General features: G+C 41.9%; 1 protein-coding gene across 1 annotated transcript in view; it reads left to right on the forward strand.

The window, feature by feature from the left end:
- The window catches only part of LOC146690177 (axonemal central pair apparatus protein HYDIN-like), a 62,235-nt gene that overhangs the window by 19,596 nt on the left and 25,196 nt on the right, over nt 1-17,443 (forward strand). The window contains exons 29-47 of the mRNA XM_085435061.1: nt 693-820; nt 1,155-1,291; nt 2,108-2,235; nt 2,343-2,456; nt 4,559-4,639; nt 4,773-4,922; nt 5,067-5,306; nt 5,639-5,768; nt 5,881-6,003; nt 6,317-6,487; nt 6,621-6,794; nt 7,498-7,670; nt 7,932-8,006; nt 8,167-8,350; nt 8,485-8,626; nt 15,702-15,828; nt 15,907-16,000; nt 16,125-16,216; nt 17,189-17,308. Coding sequence (XP_085291187.1) covers nt 693-820; nt 1,155-1,291; nt 2,108-2,235; nt 2,343-2,456; nt 4,559-4,639; nt 4,773-4,922; nt 5,067-5,306; nt 5,639-5,768; nt 5,881-6,003; nt 6,317-6,487; nt 6,621-6,794; nt 7,498-7,670; nt 7,932-8,006; nt 8,167-8,350; nt 8,485-8,626; nt 15,702-15,828; nt 15,907-16,000; nt 16,125-16,216; nt 17,189-17,308 — 2,583 coding nt within the window. The remainder of the gene's footprint in view (nt 1-692; nt 821-1,154; nt 1,292-2,107; nt 2,236-2,342; nt 2,457-4,558; nt 4,640-4,772; nt 4,923-5,066; nt 5,307-5,638; nt 5,769-5,880; nt 6,004-6,316; nt 6,488-6,620; nt 6,795-7,497; nt 7,671-7,931; nt 8,007-8,166; nt 8,351-8,484; nt 8,627-15,701; nt 15,829-15,906; nt 16,001-16,124; nt 16,217-17,188; nt 17,309-17,443) is intronic.

Raw genomic sequence — 17,443 nt, forward strand, 5'->3', positions numbered from 1 at the left:
TGCATGGGGCTGGACAGCGTCAACACGTTAAGGAGCTAACTGCGCTAACACACTAGCTCCCACCCATGTAAATAAGCATTGCGTGGCACATCCAACATACTGTTTTACTTTAGTCCATGATGCGCTTACCTTCAGGGTCATACATCACATGAAAACCAAAATAATTCCAAACGCCAGATCTGAATGAGGGTGGGGAGGTTCAATTTGCCATGTTGCAAGGAGAGCTTAACTTCTGTCTCGCTAGCTTGCCCTGCGCTCTTCCTTCTGACGATGCTGTCTGTGTTGAGCGCTCAGTGGATCTGCGCTCGACAGTGCAGCCTAGGCGGAGTAGTCGAACGCAGATTCACTGAGCGCTCAACACAGACAGCATCGTCAGAAGGAAAGTTGATAAAATAAATTACAAATTTTGTATAGTTCGATACATATGCCTACCGAACCGAAAGCACTGTATCGAACGGTTCAATATCGATACGAATATCGTTGCACCCCTAATTAATATGTATGCTGACTTGATATTGTGGACATGTAGGGAATTTATGAGGATTTGTAGGGAAAATTAAGCACAAATAAAATCCCTTATTGCAGAGGTATTTGTAGATTGGTAAGGTTTGTTTGTTTCCTCTGTTGAGTTTTGAGTGTTTTTACCACTTCTTGCCTCCCCTGCTATTCTCTGTTCTCTCTTTGACCTCTAGTATGAAGATTTGCTTCACATGGAAATCGAACGATTGTTGGTCAAAAAAAATGCTCTTGCTGTGGCTAATAACTTGCTGGAGACTGAAGAACCACAAGAGTCCTTCAGAAAGTGGAACAAGCTAATAAAGTATGTAAACACAACTACACACATGCATTTTGGTGACTCTGTTTTGAAGTGAGAACTTTGTCAAACTGTGCTGGGGAATTTGTGACTGTTTAGCTTTTTTTACTTTGTGCACTCTTGATACGATGTCATTATATCTCATTGAAAGTCCACAAATCTATAATATAATGTATAAGATACTTCAGTTCAGTATACAAAGCAAAATTATATTTAGTAAAATTATAATACATATATTCTAAACATTTTTACAGACTTTAGTCTATAACAATAAGTTATATTGCTAACATGCTTGTTTGTGCCCAGTGTTTTATTCTTATTATTTAAATCTTTTTCCCAGGTTCCAACTCCCAGAGTACATTCTGGATTTTGGTTTTGTCATTCCTGGCAAAGTCGTGAGTCGTGCTGTGAAGGTCAGCAATAATGGATCAATACCTGTGTCTTTCCATCCCACTAACAAACATCTTGGGGACACAGGTAATGCAATGTCCTCCTACTTTTTCAGGTCATCATCGCTTTCTCTCTCTCTCTCTGTTAGACTAATTTACAAGAACAAAAGGAAAATAAACTTGATCTCTGATAACTCTAGAACAAAGATGAGGTAGCTGAACAAGTGACAGTTTTACCTAAAACCCTTAGATCGTTAAAGAAAGATTACAACAAGACACAAGGTTACAATCTTGGATGTGGATAGTTTGTTAAAGGCAGGCAAAGACAACCTGTGTTTTTTAAAATGCTTGAAATAAGGATTAGTGGGGTCAGGTTCATTGGTGAATCGAAATTGTCCGTAGGTGTGAATGTGAGTGTGAATGGTTGTCTGTCTCTCTGCATTAGCCCTGCATCAGGCTGGGAATCTGTCCAGGGTGTACCCTGCCTCTCATCCTGTGGTAGCTGGGATAGGCTCTCCAGCCCCCCTGCAACCTTGACAAGGATAAGCAGAAGAGAATGGATGATGGATGGATGGATGGATGATTGGATGGATGGATGGATGGATGGATGGATGGATGGATGGATGGAATAAGGATATGTTTGGAAGTGTATTTAAGACAACTGGTGCTGCTTTAAAGCAGCATCAAGTATTGATTTCTTATAGTTGTTTTTTTCTAGCTTAGCATGTTCTGAAAGAAGATAATAGAAAATGTAGATTTGTAGCAGTTTTGAAACCATCTTCATGTCTAAAGCTTTTGTACACAGTGGTGAATTTAAGTATTCACCTCAAGTATCATTTTTTTAAATTTCTCTTTAATTTAAATGATTTTAAAATAATTTATGACTTTTTTTGGTTCCTCACAGGTTTCACAGTAGACTTTGAAAGCATGAAGAACCAACCCCGTGATGAGACGAAGAGTTTCACAATTAAATTTGACCCTCAAGGAGTCAACCTGGATTTGGGTTATACGAGTGCTATTCTCCCGATCCAGGTATACACAGGCTTACACCTGTACATGTCCACAAACTAAATTTGTGTCTTTTCACTCTCCCTCTATAAGTTATTTTGGATCTAAGAGGATTTTCTTTGCTGTTACAGGTCGCAGGTGGTCCAACGGTGCAAGTGCGACTGTGTGCAGTGGTAACCATGCCAGCTGTCACCATTTCCAGTGATACGATTCAATTTGACACTCTGCAGTGTGGCATGTGTCAGGTACACCATGATAACAATGGATGATGACTCTGTGAAAGTTCTTTTCTCTTCCTATTCCTTTCTCGTCTAATATTTAATTTGAAATACTTAGTAAGTCAAAAATTGCTGTGCCTTGAAAATATTTTCCAAGGCACAGCACATTTCCCCCATTCTTTCTTCTAATTCCACCATAATAAGCAAAAAGGCTTATTAGGCTTATTAAAACAATACAAAAAAAAGAGTACAAACAATATTTGTAGTGTATACAAAATTATTACAAAAATCAAGCAAACGATAATAGCGATTAGTTTTCACCATCTAAGTGTATAAATAAGGCTCAAATATTTATATTAACTCTCTGTCTGCGTTTTTTTTTTGTTTTTAAGCTCTACTGTTATTTCATTGCATACAAAAACCAAATTCACAACTTTAACTCATGTTTCATCTTTTTAATCCATCTTTTATATACTTTGTGTATAAATTGAATTTATTTTCTTCATTTGTGATTGGACTGAAAGATGTAGGTAGAATCATATAACCATCCACAGTCAGATGATACAGAGAACCAGTGGGTACTTTCATTCAAATACAGCACCTTTCAAGACAAAGATCACAAAGTGCTTCACAAAAAAACAATAAAAATTTAAAAACAAAAATAGAATAAAGAACGAGGTAACTAAATGCAAATCAGAAAGATGCAAATTTGCAAATTTCTCATCTCTATATTTCTTTTCTTGGACTTGAGCATCTTTATATAATTCACAGTCCTTAGTTATCATTACTGGGCCATGGTGCAGCCTTTTTCACATCATCTTTTATTTTAAATTTGCCTTTTTTACCAGTTCCCCCTTTAATTCAAGTTTCTTCTGATTGGCTGTTCCTCACAATTAACAGTTTTGAACAGCAGGTAGGTACAGCTGTCAAGCACAGAGCTCTAACTGGGCTCACTGTGGTGCCCTCCTACATATAGTTACCAAGAAATTTATTTATTTATTTATTTTTTAATTTTATTTATTTAGGACAGTGCATGTTAATGAACATAAATGTAAAAAAAAAAAGACATGAATGTAAACATACCAGATTATAGCCAAAGGCTAATTTCCATCTGTTATCCTTAAGCATAAAAAATAGACATAATAATTCATAAAAATTCATCATTCATAATAAAAACTCCATCACCAAACTCACACATACACACCATTCTGTTCCCAAATAAAACATTAAAACTATACAACTCATACATGATCACACACTTGATTTGTCCATAACCAGTTTTTAACCTTTGCCTTAAACAAATTGAGTGTAGAGCATTCTCTAACTGGTTGAGGAAGACTGTTCCACAGATGGCCTCCCTTAACAGAGAGGACGTTCTGCCCAAATGCTGTCCGTCTGTAGGGTATAAACAAGTCTCCTCGGATTGTAGCTCGAGTGGTCCTGTCTGAGCTTTCTTTATGCCTAATGAACTGCTTTAGTGGTGGTGGAGCAAGCTAGTGTAAGACTTTATATATTAAACACACTCTTTTAAGTTTCACTAAGTTATTGAAGTTCAGTAATTTATGTTTTTTTAACACATGACAGTGGTGGTGGGAAGTCGGTTTTTTGTCAAGTAGTTTTAAACTTCTTTTATAAATGTTTTCAATAGTTTTAAGTGTTGTTGGACAAGCAAGTGACCAGGACGTCAAACAATAGTCCATATGAGAGATGATCATTGAGTAAAAATAAGTTTTTGCAACATTCATATTTAAATTATTACGTATATGATTAAAATTCCGATTATTAAATTTAAGTACCTGGGACTCTTTATTTATGTGACTCTTGAAGGATAATGTTGGGTCTAGAATGACCCCAGGATATTTAAATTCTGGAGCTAATTCAAGCTCTACTCCATCCAGGAATATGTTTGACTGCTTCAAGTTTAAGGGGCGTTTTGAAAAATACATACAGACAGTTCCGGTAAATCAGTGAATTGTCAGACCTATACTGTACATTCGAACCTTTGGTATTCTAAAGGGATGAGTAAATCTCTTTAATTGAAACCAGTTTTAACTTGCAGTAATGCGATGTCATTATATTTAATGACATATTGTTGTGCAAAATGTAAGAATTTCTTTATAACCCAACAGATGAAGACAATACAGCTGCTGAACCATGAGTCTGTGCCGTGTCACTGGAGCATAGCTGAGGAGGTTAAGCCTTTTAAAAAGGTATGACTGTTGTTATTTTGTGGATAATATAAAAAATGGAATCCACAGGCCATCTGTGTCGTGCCAAGAAAGATATCAGATAGAGAGAAATACAATAAATGTGATGCCTGCATTTGTTCTTGTTCTCACTCAGATCGATAAGTTCCTGCCCCTCTACAAGCGTAAAAAAGCCTGGCAGGAGCAGCGCCCACCTCCAGTGGTGTTTGAGATGTTTCCCTCCTCTGGTGTGCTGTCCCCTGGTGAACGGGTCAATGTCCACATAAAGTTCAAGCCTGCTGATGGGGTGAACTGCTTTTAATATTAGAACAATAACTGTTAGATATAATTAGTAGCATAACATCATACTGCTTAATCATGAAAAAGTAGCAAGAGAACGTGATATAAAATATGACAAAAGACCTACTGTTTTGCTCTATTTGTCTTTCAGTGTCCTTACAACAGACGGCTAGTGGTGCGAGTCGCTGACAGCACCCAGGAGGTGTTCATCACAGCTCAGGGTCAGGGTGAGGATCCACATCTCGAGTTCTGCCCTTCGGTACTCGAGCTGGGCCCTTGTCTCCCTGCCAGCACTGATGTTGAAGCTGAGGTTACAGTGAAAAACCCCTGTTCTTTCCCCATTGAGTTTTACTCCCTGGAGTTTGACACACAGTATCTCCAGGAAGAAGAGGTAGCACTTTTTTTCTAAAGTCTCAGAAATATTGTTGCAAATTTACTTTAAAATGAAGTGCATGATTTTTAAAGGCAAGGCTACAAGTGGTGTAGTAATATGAAGAGATTATGTGATTTCCTTTCATTGGTAAAATATGGCATGATTAAAAAGGCATCAGAGAAAGAGACAAAGTAGAAATGCTGTGCAATGCAATTTTTTCACTACAGTTAATCTCACACAGCTTTCCTGAATTAAATGATCTGTTTTTGTCTTTTGCATTATGTGGTGTCTCTAATAAGACATTTTTTTCTGGGTTTTTAACTGCCCTCTCTTCTCATGGTCACATGCAGATTCTGCGTTTGATGCAGGATTATAAAGACAACAGTGTGTTACTACTTCCTCCACGTGTCCCGGGAGAAGGGCTTCCCTCAGAACTGCTGGACTATTACAAGGAGTATTGCTCCAAGATGAAAGACGAAGGTATCTTTAAAGATACCTAAGCAGCTATTGATAATATACACACAGTTATGTCAGCACATATTTGTTTTAATGTCTGTCATAATGTCACTTTTAATCGATCTGTGTGCCCCAGAGCTGAAGGCAGGTACGGGTCATGATGATCAAAATGAAGACACACAGGGAGGAAAAAATAAGCCTAAACTAGATGAAGACCACCCAGAAATTAGAACTACAGGTGTGAAACCACCTGAAATGTGTAAGTACAGCAAGTTTCTTCTTTGTTGGTTCTCAGTCATCCAGGCTATGATCACCTTGAGTTGAAAGCAACAGCACTTCTTTGTAATGTCCTTTAAGATGTTTCAGAATCAGAATCAGAATCAGAAAGGGGTTTATTGCCAAATGTTGAGCAGGTTTACAACATTAGGAAATTGCTGCGGTGCTTCAGTGCAAACATAGTTTCACTTCTCATCTAGCAGTTCATAAAAAAATGCCATCAATTTTCAGACTTGTGTAATTTTCTTTGCAAACATTATTTTGCTTGTAAAATTAACATTTAAATTCAAATTCAGTTTTCTCAGAATTGACCAGATTGGCGAGCAGCGAGAGTCTAAGACAGTTCGAGATGACCCCTATCTGCAGAGCAGTTGCCCGACATATGGGTGTTGACCTGTCACCTGAGGCTCTGATTGGACGCAACTGCAGAGGCATTGCTATTATCGTATATGGAGCCCCACTGACAGGTTTAAAAACACATTCTGCAATGAAAGAATTTAAATGACGATAGTGAATGAAACAATCATCCCCTGCTGGAGTCAGTTAACTTGATATAAAAGGTGTGTGTGTGTATGTGTGTGTGTGTCTCTTTTTTTTCAGATAAGAGCAGCAGAGCAGCTGCTCTGGCACTTCGGTATGGAGCAGCGTGCCTCTGTGTTGATGATGTGGTTACAGATATGCTTTTAAATGGCACTTCACCGGTTAGCCTGACAGCCAGACAACTCTTTGACTTTGCTGCTACAGAGCATGCTCAGAAAAATGCTAAGGAAGCTGGTAAGCTGGAAGCTAGAAAGCAGCTTGTGATGGAAAAATGAGTAACACCTTTAACTGGTCATTTTCAGTTTTAAGTAAGCGGTTAAGAGCTGGGCTGCAGCGTGATTCAGCTGTCAAAGGAAAAGAGGGGCAGATTGCCAGTTTATTGCATGGTCTGAAAAAAGCATCATCTTTAAAAACCGTCCCAAAACACAGATACATGTTTTAAAATCAGAAAGGTTTTAATATGGTTAGAAAACTGAAATTAAATTATGAATTTATCGTTGGTGTGAACAGGTCAAAACAAAAGACACAAAAAATAGCCTGATATCAGGCAGCAATACCAACTCTTTATAGCCTGACTCTCACATCTGCAACCAGGCAAACACAAAGAGGACAGAAGAGTAAACCTTCTCTATATGTGATTGTTGGTTTTTATTAAACTGTTTTGTTTGTTTTTTCATTTAGCTAAACACATATTAATAGTTGTACTACAAAGTGATGAAGAAAATGTACACGGCAGTATAAAAACTCATCAGAATTTAGAACATGGTCTAAAAATGAAAATTTCCTTGGGACTAAACCATTAGAACCTACACTTACTGTATCCTCTGCAGCAAATTAAATGAAGCTTACCCCCATCCTTAGAGATATTTCAGATCTTTTACAGTAAGGCAGGATACCATAGCAGAAGAGTAACTAAAAATTACCCACCTGCTACCAGGTCTGGTCATTGAGGAAACGTCTGGATCAGGACCCACAGCACCTCTTGAAGCCTCCGATCCAGATTCATCGCCTTTTATACAAAATACAGCCAACAACTGTGAGGACAACAGTAGTGAAAATGACTCCAAGGCTCCCCTGATGACTGAAAATCAACACATTGTCCATTGTCTGGTACATTTTCTCAAAGTATCTCCGTATCTGTTGTCTTTGAGCTTTTCACAGGACTTTATTTTGTTTGTTTTTACTTTTTCTTTCTGTTTTAATGTATTTCTTTTCTCTATGAATTGGTGGTCTGGTCCTTGCTTTGCAGTTAAATAATTCATTTAAATTTCATTTCCTTTACACCTCTATACAAAACTATTGTATAAACTGTAAATACAGAGTAATTGTTACTCATAGAAAACCAATTTATTTAGTGTGATTTTGCTTCAGGGAGGAGATGTGACCACACTGAGGAGTCTGTTGCCTGAACATTTACTGGTTGATATCCTAGCAGAAAGATTTCAGGTGAGGTATTACATGGTGTGTATATACAGAAAAGTGCAAACTGAATAACTCTTAGCCAGTGCTGTGCAATAAATTGGCACAAATAAGGAATGTTTTCTCTGATGTTTCTCTATTTATTTTGTAATTCTCTCTAATGTTGGTGCTTACGTTGTGATTACAGTTAAGCGATTGTTATCGTGGAATAGTGATTGATGGCCTGGACTCAGCGTACACTCGGGTTCCAGCGAGCACTCTGCAGGTTGTTCTCAAGGCCTTAAGTAACCGCAAACACATCTATTTGGTCAACTTATCTGACTCTTATACAGCCCTGAAGGCACGGGAAAGAGCTCAAAGCGAAGCTGAAGGTAAAATATTTACAGACAGAAATTCTTATACCTGTGAACAGAACTTATAGTTGTCATGTTTATGTATTGAATTAGATAAATGACCAAAACTGTGTGTGTGTGTGTGTGTGTGTGTGTGTGTGTGTGTGTTTCAGAGGCTCTGCAGAAGGAGAAAGCTGCCAGGGAGGAACAATGGCTGCAGGACATGGATGAGGAGGAGTATAATGCTCTGCCACAGGAGGTGAAGGAGCGCATTAACAAAAAACACAGAGAGGAATTCCGACAGCAGAAGTTTAGGTACTGACAATATTTTTTTTTTTCAGTGAGGTTTTAATTTCTAGTTTTACCAAACTGCACAAAGTCAAAACTGATGTTTTAGCTTGATGAAATGGACACAGTCATCAATGGTATGATCAACATGCCTAGTGAGGCTCAGTTCTCTGGGTGAAAATGCCTTGTTGATGCCAGAGGTCAGAGGAGAATGTCCAAACTGCTTCAAGCTGATAGGAAGGCAACAATAATTCAGATAACCACTTATTACAACCCAAGGTATGTAAGGCAAGGCAAGGCAAGGCAAGGCAAGGCAAGTTTATTTGTATAGCACAATTCAACAACAAGGTGATTCAAAGTGCTTTACAGAGACATTAGAAACAAGAACAAATAAAAAGCATGATTTAAAATTGAATAAAGCAAGCAAATAAACTAACTAACTAATTAACAAACAAACAAACAAACAAACAAACAACAGTATATAAAATCAAAACAGATAAAATCAGAACAGTAGATAAAATCAGTAGTTAAATGTAAGTTTTGAAATTTAAGCTTAAAGTGTGGATTTGGTGCTTTATTCAAATGCAGCTGAGAACAGGTGAGTCTTCAACCTGGATTTAAATAAACTGAGTGTTTCAGCTGATCTGAGGCTTTCTGGGAGTTTGTTCCAGATATAAGGAGCATAAAAGCTGAATGCAGCTTCTCCGTGTCTGGTTCTGACTCTGGGAACTGATAAAAGACCGGATCCAGATGACCTGAGGGATCTGGATGGTTCATACTGGGTCAGGAGGTCATTGATGTATTTTGGTCCTAAACCATTCAGAGCTTTATAGGCCAGCATCAGAACTTTAAAGTCTATCCTCTGACGGACAGGCAGCCAGTGTAAGGACCTCAGAGCTGGACTGATGTGGTCCACTTTTTTGGTCTTAGTGAGGACTCGAGCAGCAGAGTTCTGAATGAGCTGTAGTTGTCTGACTGATTTTTTAGGTAGACCTGTAAAGATGCTGTTACAGTAATCAAGCCTACTAAAGATGAATGCATGGACTAGTTTTTCCAGGTCCTGTTGAGACATCAGATCTTTTATCCTTGATATATTCTTGAGGTGATAGTAAGCTGACTTTGTTATTGTCTTAATGTGTTTTTCTAAGTTTAGGTCTGCATCCATCACTACACCCAAATTTCTCGCCTGGTTTGTGGTTTTTAGATGTATAGATTGAAGTTCTCTGGTGACCTGTAATCGTTTTTCTTTGGCGCCAAAGACTATTACCTCAGTTTTGTTTTTGTTTAGCTGGAGAAAATTGTGGCACAACCAGTCATTGATTTCCTCAATGCATTTACCAAGAGCCTGTACAGGGCCTCGGTCTCCTGGTGACATTGTGATATATATTTGTGTGTCATCTGCATAGCTGTGATAGTTTATTTTGTTGTTGTTTATAATCTGTGCCAGTGGGAGCATGTAGATGTTAAACAGAAGGGGTCCCAAGATGGAACCTTGGGGAACTCCACATGTGATACTTGTCTGCTCAGATGTGAAGTTACCTATTGATACAAAGTATTTCCTGTTTTCTACGTATGTTTTGAACCAGTTTAGTACAGTTCCTGAAAGACCTGTCCAGTTCTCCAGTCGTTTGAGTAATATGTTGTGGTCAACTGTATCAAATGCTGCACTGAGATCCAGTAAAACTAGGACTGACATTTTTCCACTGTCTGTATTCAGACATATGTCATTAAACACTTTGGTCAGAGCGGTTTCAGTGCTGTGGTTCTGTCTAAAACCTGACTGGAAGGCATCGTAGCAATTATTCTGTTTTAAGAAGTAACTGAGCTGTTGAGAAACTGCTTTTTCAATGATCTTACTTAAAAACGGGAGATTTGAGATCGGCCTGTAGTTGTTCATTTGTGTCTTGTCAAGATTGTCCTTTTTCAGTATAGGTTTGATTACAGCAGTTTTTAGTGATTCTGGAAACACACATGATAATAAAGAAAAGTTGACGATCTGTAACAGGTCTGACTCTAAAGTCTTTGAGACCTTTTTGAAAAAACTTGTTGGCAGGACATCTAAACAGCAGGAGGAGGAGTTCAGTTGACCTAAGATGTCCTCCAGGTCTTTGCTGTTAATAGGTTGAAACTGTTTCATGGTGTTTAAACAGTTTTTTGGTGGACACAGTACATATGTAGAAAAATCGGGTCCGTCCTGCCTTGTATCAAGAGTTCAGGCTGACGGTGGTGTAATGGTATCAGGGGTATTTTCTCTTGTTCCCTAAGTACCAGCTGAGCATTGTTTAAACACCACGCACACACACGCCTTTCTGATTGCTGTAGCTGTCCATGTCCATCCCTTTATGACCACAGTGACCACATCTGCTGAGGGCTGTTTCCAGCAGGATAACACACCATGTCACAGATCATAGAGCGTCTCAAACTGGTTTCTTGATGGTCTCCATGAAATTCATTTCATTTTACTCAAATAACTTGGCTAGTTACACAGTCTCTATCCAATATAGCAGCTTTGGAGTGAAAGCCGAATCAGATATGCAGCTGACAAATCTGAAGCAACTGTTTAAATCTGTCATGTCAGTATGGACCAGGATCTCTGACGAATGTCCCCGAATCCTTGTTTACTATGTTATGAAGAATTTAGGCACTTCTGAAAGCAAAAGTGAGCCCAACCCAGTGATAGCATTACATGCCTAATAAAGTCATCATAAATGATAAGGGAGGTACAGAGTGGTTAATCCATGGAATACAGATGATTAAATTAAATTTCATATTTAAGTTGTTAAGAAGAAAAAGAAAATATAAACACAAATTATGAAAAATAGCACATTGGACTGATTAAGTTCTGCAGTGAACACTTCCAGTTTTTAACATTCGTCTGAAAGGTGAATTTTTAATCAAAATGGCATATTCAAATAATACAAACAATAATAAATACATAATATGTGCTTTAACATTTATATCAATAATGGTTTAGAATATGGCATAAGCCACTATAACCACATTTTGAGGTATTTGATGTCATTCATTTTGTCACGGCTGCCGAGGCGAGCCGTGTGGATATAGAAGGAGGACCCAAGATGCAGGCAGTGGATGAGATACCGGTGGTTTTATTTACAGAGGTGTAGTGGCAAACAAACAGTGGGGCATAACAAACAACTAAAGACACCTAAACTGGGAGAACTAAAATAACAGACCTGGGAGCATATGACAACGGATGATGAATAGCAGAGAGACGCAGACGAGGAACAGGACACCGTGGAACACAGGGTAACAGACTGACACAGAGTTACACAGACTGACACGGAGGAACACAGACGAACCGGCAACAGGCAGGAGAACACACAGGGCTTAAATACACACACCAGTAATCAAGGGATGAGAGACAGGAGGGCAACACAGCTGGGAGGAATCTGGGCTGACGGGACAGGGGAAACGTAAACTGATCACACTCACATACGACACGGACCTTCACAATAAAACAGGAAACTCAGATACATGGAACCAGACAAGACATTGAACTAAACAGACAGATTCACAAACAGATGGGGAGACACCATAGACAGACAGGTACAGACGCAGACTTAGAGGCAGATTGAAAATAACACAGAACTTAAACAATCATCTAGAAAATGATAACAAACCAAAAGCGCTGGGTCACCGACCCAGGACCATGACAGTACCCCCCCCTCAAGGGCTGGCTCCAGACAGCCCAGCAGAAACACAAAAACGGACCAAAACCAAAAAAGAAAAAGAAAAAAAACACCCGACCAGGGTGGGCGGAGGGGGCCCAGGACGGAGGGACAGAGTCCAAAAGGCCCAGATGGTCAAGTTCAGGAGGCCGACCATGCGAACGGCAGCGGGGCCGGTCCCGATGCCGGCCACGCAGTAGGCAGCGGCGTGGAAACAGTTCTGGGGGCCGACCGTGCGGACGGCAACAGCGGCGTGGAAACAGTTCTGGGGGCCGACCGTGCGGATGGCAACAGCGGCGTGGAAACAAGTCCGGAGGCCGGCCACGTGGAAGGCAGTGGCGGCGTTCAGGAGGGCGTCCACGGCGGCGGAGATGCCCAACAGGCGGCCAGGCAGATGACCGACGATGTGGAGGTGGTAGTAGGGGACCTGAAGGCTGCGTGGCCCCTGCAGCCCCAGGTGAAGCGGAGGCTGGACCAGACGAGGCGGAAGCTGATGAAGACGCAGAGGCTGGACCAGACGAGGCGGAAGCTGATGAAGACGCAGAGGCTGGACCAGACGATGAGGACGCAGAGGCTGGACCAGACGATGAGGACGCAGAGGCTGGACCAGACGAGGCTGAAGCAGAAGCAGAGGCTGGACCAGACGAGGCTGAAGCAGAAGCAGAGGCTGGACCAGACGAGGCTGAAGCAGAAGCAGAGGCTGGACCAGACGAGGCTGAAGCAGAAGCAGAGGCCGGACCAGGCAAAGCAGCTGATGAGGATGCTGAAGCTGGACCAGGCAAAGCAGCTGATGAGGATGCTGAAGCTGGACCAGGCAAAGCAGCTGATGAGGATGCTGAAGCTGGACCAGGCAAAGCAGCTGATGAGGAAGCTGAAGAGGAGGCCACTGCAGGTGATGCGGAGGCTGGACCAGGCGAGGATGAAGACGCAGTGGCTGGACCAGGCGAGGATGAAGCAGTGGCTGGACCAGGCGAGGATGAAGCAGTGGCTGGACCAGGCGAGGCTGAGGATGCTGAATCTGGACCAGGCGACGGCGTGGAGGATGCAGCAGAGGCCGGGCCAGGCAACGGCGTGGAGGATGCAGACGGAGGCGCTGCAGCAGGTGGCGGCATGGATGAAACTGCTGCTGCAAGCGTGGATGAGGCTGCTGGTGGAGCAGCTGGTGGTTGGACGGGCTCCTCGGGCCCCCCAGCTGACGAGGAAGAGGGCTGGACGGGCTCCTCGGGCCCCCCAGCAAAAACAGTCTCAGAACCAGTGGGCACTGGAGCCCCTGGCACACACAGAACAGAACCAGCAGGTGCGGAGACCTCTGGCAAGAACACAACAGAACCAGCAGGCACACGGGCCTCTGGCAGGAACGCAACAGGACCAGCAGGCACACGGGCCTCTGGCAGGGACAGAACAGGACCAGCAGGCACACGGGCCTCTGGCAGGAACAGAACAGGACCAGCAGGCACACGGGCCTCTGGCAAACACATAGCGGCCTGCAGCTGCGCAGAGCATTGACCCTGCTCAGGCAGCGACAGCTCTGTGCAGTCCTCAGCTGGCTTCTTAAACTCCAGGGGTCCAGAGTCTAATGGGGGCTGAAACCCAGCCTCTGGGGAGGCCCTGGAGTGCATCTCAGTCTCAGAACTGGCCAGCCTTTGAGGAATGTTGACATTGTTCTTGGGTTTGTCTCTCTGCTTAGAGTACGGAGTTGTTGAACTGTCCGTTATGGGTTGGACTGACATGGCTTGCTGTACAGGAGAAGTAGGTGAAGATGATGGCTGAACAGGTAGTGGAGCAACTGACACAGGATGCAGGGCTGGTGACTGCTGAACTGAGGATAAAGCTAATGATTCTTCTGCTAACCGGGCTATTGACTGGGCCATGGATTGTAACAGGGTTTGTAATAAGTCTGGCTGTGACTGTAATTGAGCTATGGATTGTGAGGCTGAATGTGGCGGAGGTGGCGACTGAGCTTCTGGCCGGGCGGCTAACTGAGCTTCTGGCCGGGCGGCTAACTGAGCTTCTGGCCGGGCGGCTAACTGAGCTTCTGGCGATAAACAGTTTTTGTCCAGTGCCGTACAGAACATCACCCCTGAGTAAACGGTCCCACAGTTCAGACCAACAATACTGTCCTGTCCACTCACCACAGCTGGCTGCTCGGACATCCCCAGGTCCGACTGTGGCGAGGAGCGTCGGCAGCGTGAGCGCCGTTTCCCCCTCGAAGGCTGGGTTGACGGGCCGGGCAGAACATCCTCTGTCGGACTGGGCAGTGAAGCATGAGCTGCAGGGTGGGTGGTAGCAGCCGGGGGGGGTGAAGACGGAGTCCATTCAGAATGAAATTCTGTGCAAGCGGGTGAAGTGAGCTGAGCAGCCAGGGGAGACCAGAAACCAAGCGCTGTAGCCGATTAGCCACGGCTTGGCGAAATTCTCTCCCCTCGTGCTCCAGCCACGCGTTGATTAATTTGTCCACGGAGTAAACAATGTCCTCCCGGAGCTCCTTGGGCGGGTTGAATGCTGCTGGGTCCATAGTGGCCGGTTCGTACTGTCACGGCTGCCGAGGCGAGCCGTGTGGATATAGAAGGAGGACCCAAGATGCAGGCAGTGGATGAGATACCGGTGGTTTTATTTACAGAGGTGTAGTGGCAAACAAACAGTGGGGCATAACAAACAACTAAAGACACCTAAACTGGGAGAACTAAAATAACAGACCTGGGAGCATATGACAACGGATGATGAATAGCAGAGAGACGCAGACGAGGAACAGGACACCGTGGAACACAGGGTAACAGACTGACACAGAGTTACACAGACTGACACGGAGGAACACAGACGAACCGGCAACAGGCAGGAGAACACACAGGGCTTAAATACACACACCAGTAATCAAGGGATGAGAGACAGGAGGGCAACACAGCTGGGAGGAATCTGGGCTGACGGGACAGGGGAAACGTAAACTGATCACACTCACATACGACACGGACCTTCACAATAAAACAGGAAACTCAGATACATGGAACCAGACAAGACATTGAACTAAACAGACAGATTCACAAACAGATGGGGAGACACCATAGACAGACAGGTACAGACGCAGACTTAGAGGCAGATTGAAAATAACACAGAACTTAAACAATCATCATCTAGAAAATGATAACAAACCAAAAGCGCTGGGTCACCGACCCAGGACCATGACACATTTTCTGCTTAAACCAGTTATAGACTTAGATTTACTATATCTACCATGTAATAAAAGCCCTCATAGTGATCATAAATATAGAGACTTGAAACTACTTCTTGCTTCCTTCTACATCCAGGAATATTGTGCACAGTTTTATTTATGCTGAGCATGCACAGTTTCACTCAAATACCAGGAATATATTCAAGTTCAAATGAAGGTAACTAAAAACAATTCACTTGTGTGTAAGGGAGCAGATGGCGAAAGAGCTGGAAGAAAAGAGGCAACAGGAAGAGAACCAAAGGTTAAAAGAGGTGGGTGGAAAGAAGGACATTAAAGAACCATCAAGGAAGAAGAGCTTGCTGGGGGTAAAGCAGGTCTGTATCCAGTATGAAGACCAGCAAATACAGAGAAAAATTAGAGCACTGAATTAATTTCTCCCCTTTCCTCTGTAGTCAACAGGGGCATTGAATGTGCTAAGGGCGTCTTCTGTTAACGACTCCAAAGAGCAATTAGGGGACACAAGAGAGCAATGTCATCTAAATGAAGGTGCAGACAAGTGTAAAAAAAACATGTAATATTTTATAAAATGTAATATAGAGTAAAAAATGAAACGGTTTATAGAGTGCAGCATAATCAGTTACTGAGTGACGTCTGGTCATTATTCCTACAGAGCATCATAGCAAAGAGGCCGATGATCCACAGAAGCAGACAGAAGGAACCACAGGTTCTCCTCAACCCACAGACACACTGGAGATAGACAAGGTAGATTAGAGCTTAGCAACGATGTCAACACACTCAACCCCAGTGCATTATTTAAAATGGTAGATATGTATAGCAGACTAATTACCTACTTTGTAACTTACTGGAGTTTTTATACTGCATGTTTGGGATACATTATTTCATAAGATTGTGTAATGTTATACAACAAATCAGATATGAGGAATGATGGAATAATAAATTGAGATGAGTTCTTACTATTTTAACAACATGTCTGATTTTTTTCAAGTATGTTTTGAATACTTGATTTTAATTTGAGAAAAAAGGGATTCAAGAAACAAAAGTACTTCTTATAGGCCTATCTGTTACTATGTGTGCTGTGAAATCTTCAGCTTCTCTTACTTTAGTTTTTAAAACCACTTGTCAGAGATTTACAGTTAACAAACGGTCAGGTGAATAAACAACACTGAGACACTTGATACTGACACCACGAACTGCAGTATTCGTTTATTTTTATAGGTTACATCGTCAATATGCAAATATAATCACATTTCCTGTTACGCAGGTCCTGATGCTGTCTGTGTGTAAGCTGTGTGTGTGTGTGTGTGTGTGTCACAAAGTGTGTGTGTGTGTGTGTGTGTGTGTGTGTGTGTGTGTGTGTGTGTGTGTGTGTGTGTGTGTGTGTGTGTGTTGCAAGTCAATTTCTAAGAATAATATAATGCAAGTCAACTTCTGCGGATGTGTATTTCTGTACTGATCTCTTGCGGTAAATGAACACAGAGTCAGGGTCAGCTTCCTGTTTCTACAGAAAGCTGTGTCTGGTGAAATATGTGAACATAAGTATAACATAACATTTGAAGCATAATCAAATAAAACAATAAAAACTCCCTAACACCACTCAATGAAGAATTAATGATTTACTCTGCAATCCAGTGTCTTGCATTCTGCACAGGATCTAATTACATTAAAGTATTTAATTTTGCTTTTATATCCAACATGAATCATGTTTGTTGCCAGAATACAGAAACTGTAAATGTGAAGAGTGCAGGAGAAGAAAAAGAGTTGAAAGATGGAAAACAAGCAGGGGAGAGGAATCAAAAAGACAGAGCAAGAAGACAGGGCTTACCTGCTGGGAAGGTTTGTACAAATATGCCATTTAAGGGCTCTTTGTTAAGTCAATAACATAAAATCTGAGGCCTGTATTACAAAGCAGGATTTAGTCCAAGTAACTTTGGGTCCAATCCTGGGTTTCCATACTTCTCATTCAGATGC

Source organism: Copadichromis virginalis, linkage group LG16 (assembly GCF_057382275.1).
Source record: "Copadichromis virginalis isolate Kocher_CV1m ecotype Utaka linkage group LG16, C_Virginalis_male_GT1.1, whole genome shotgun sequence".
NCBI lineage: Eukaryota > Metazoa > Chordata > Actinopteri > Cichliformes > Cichlidae > Copadichromis > Copadichromis virginalis.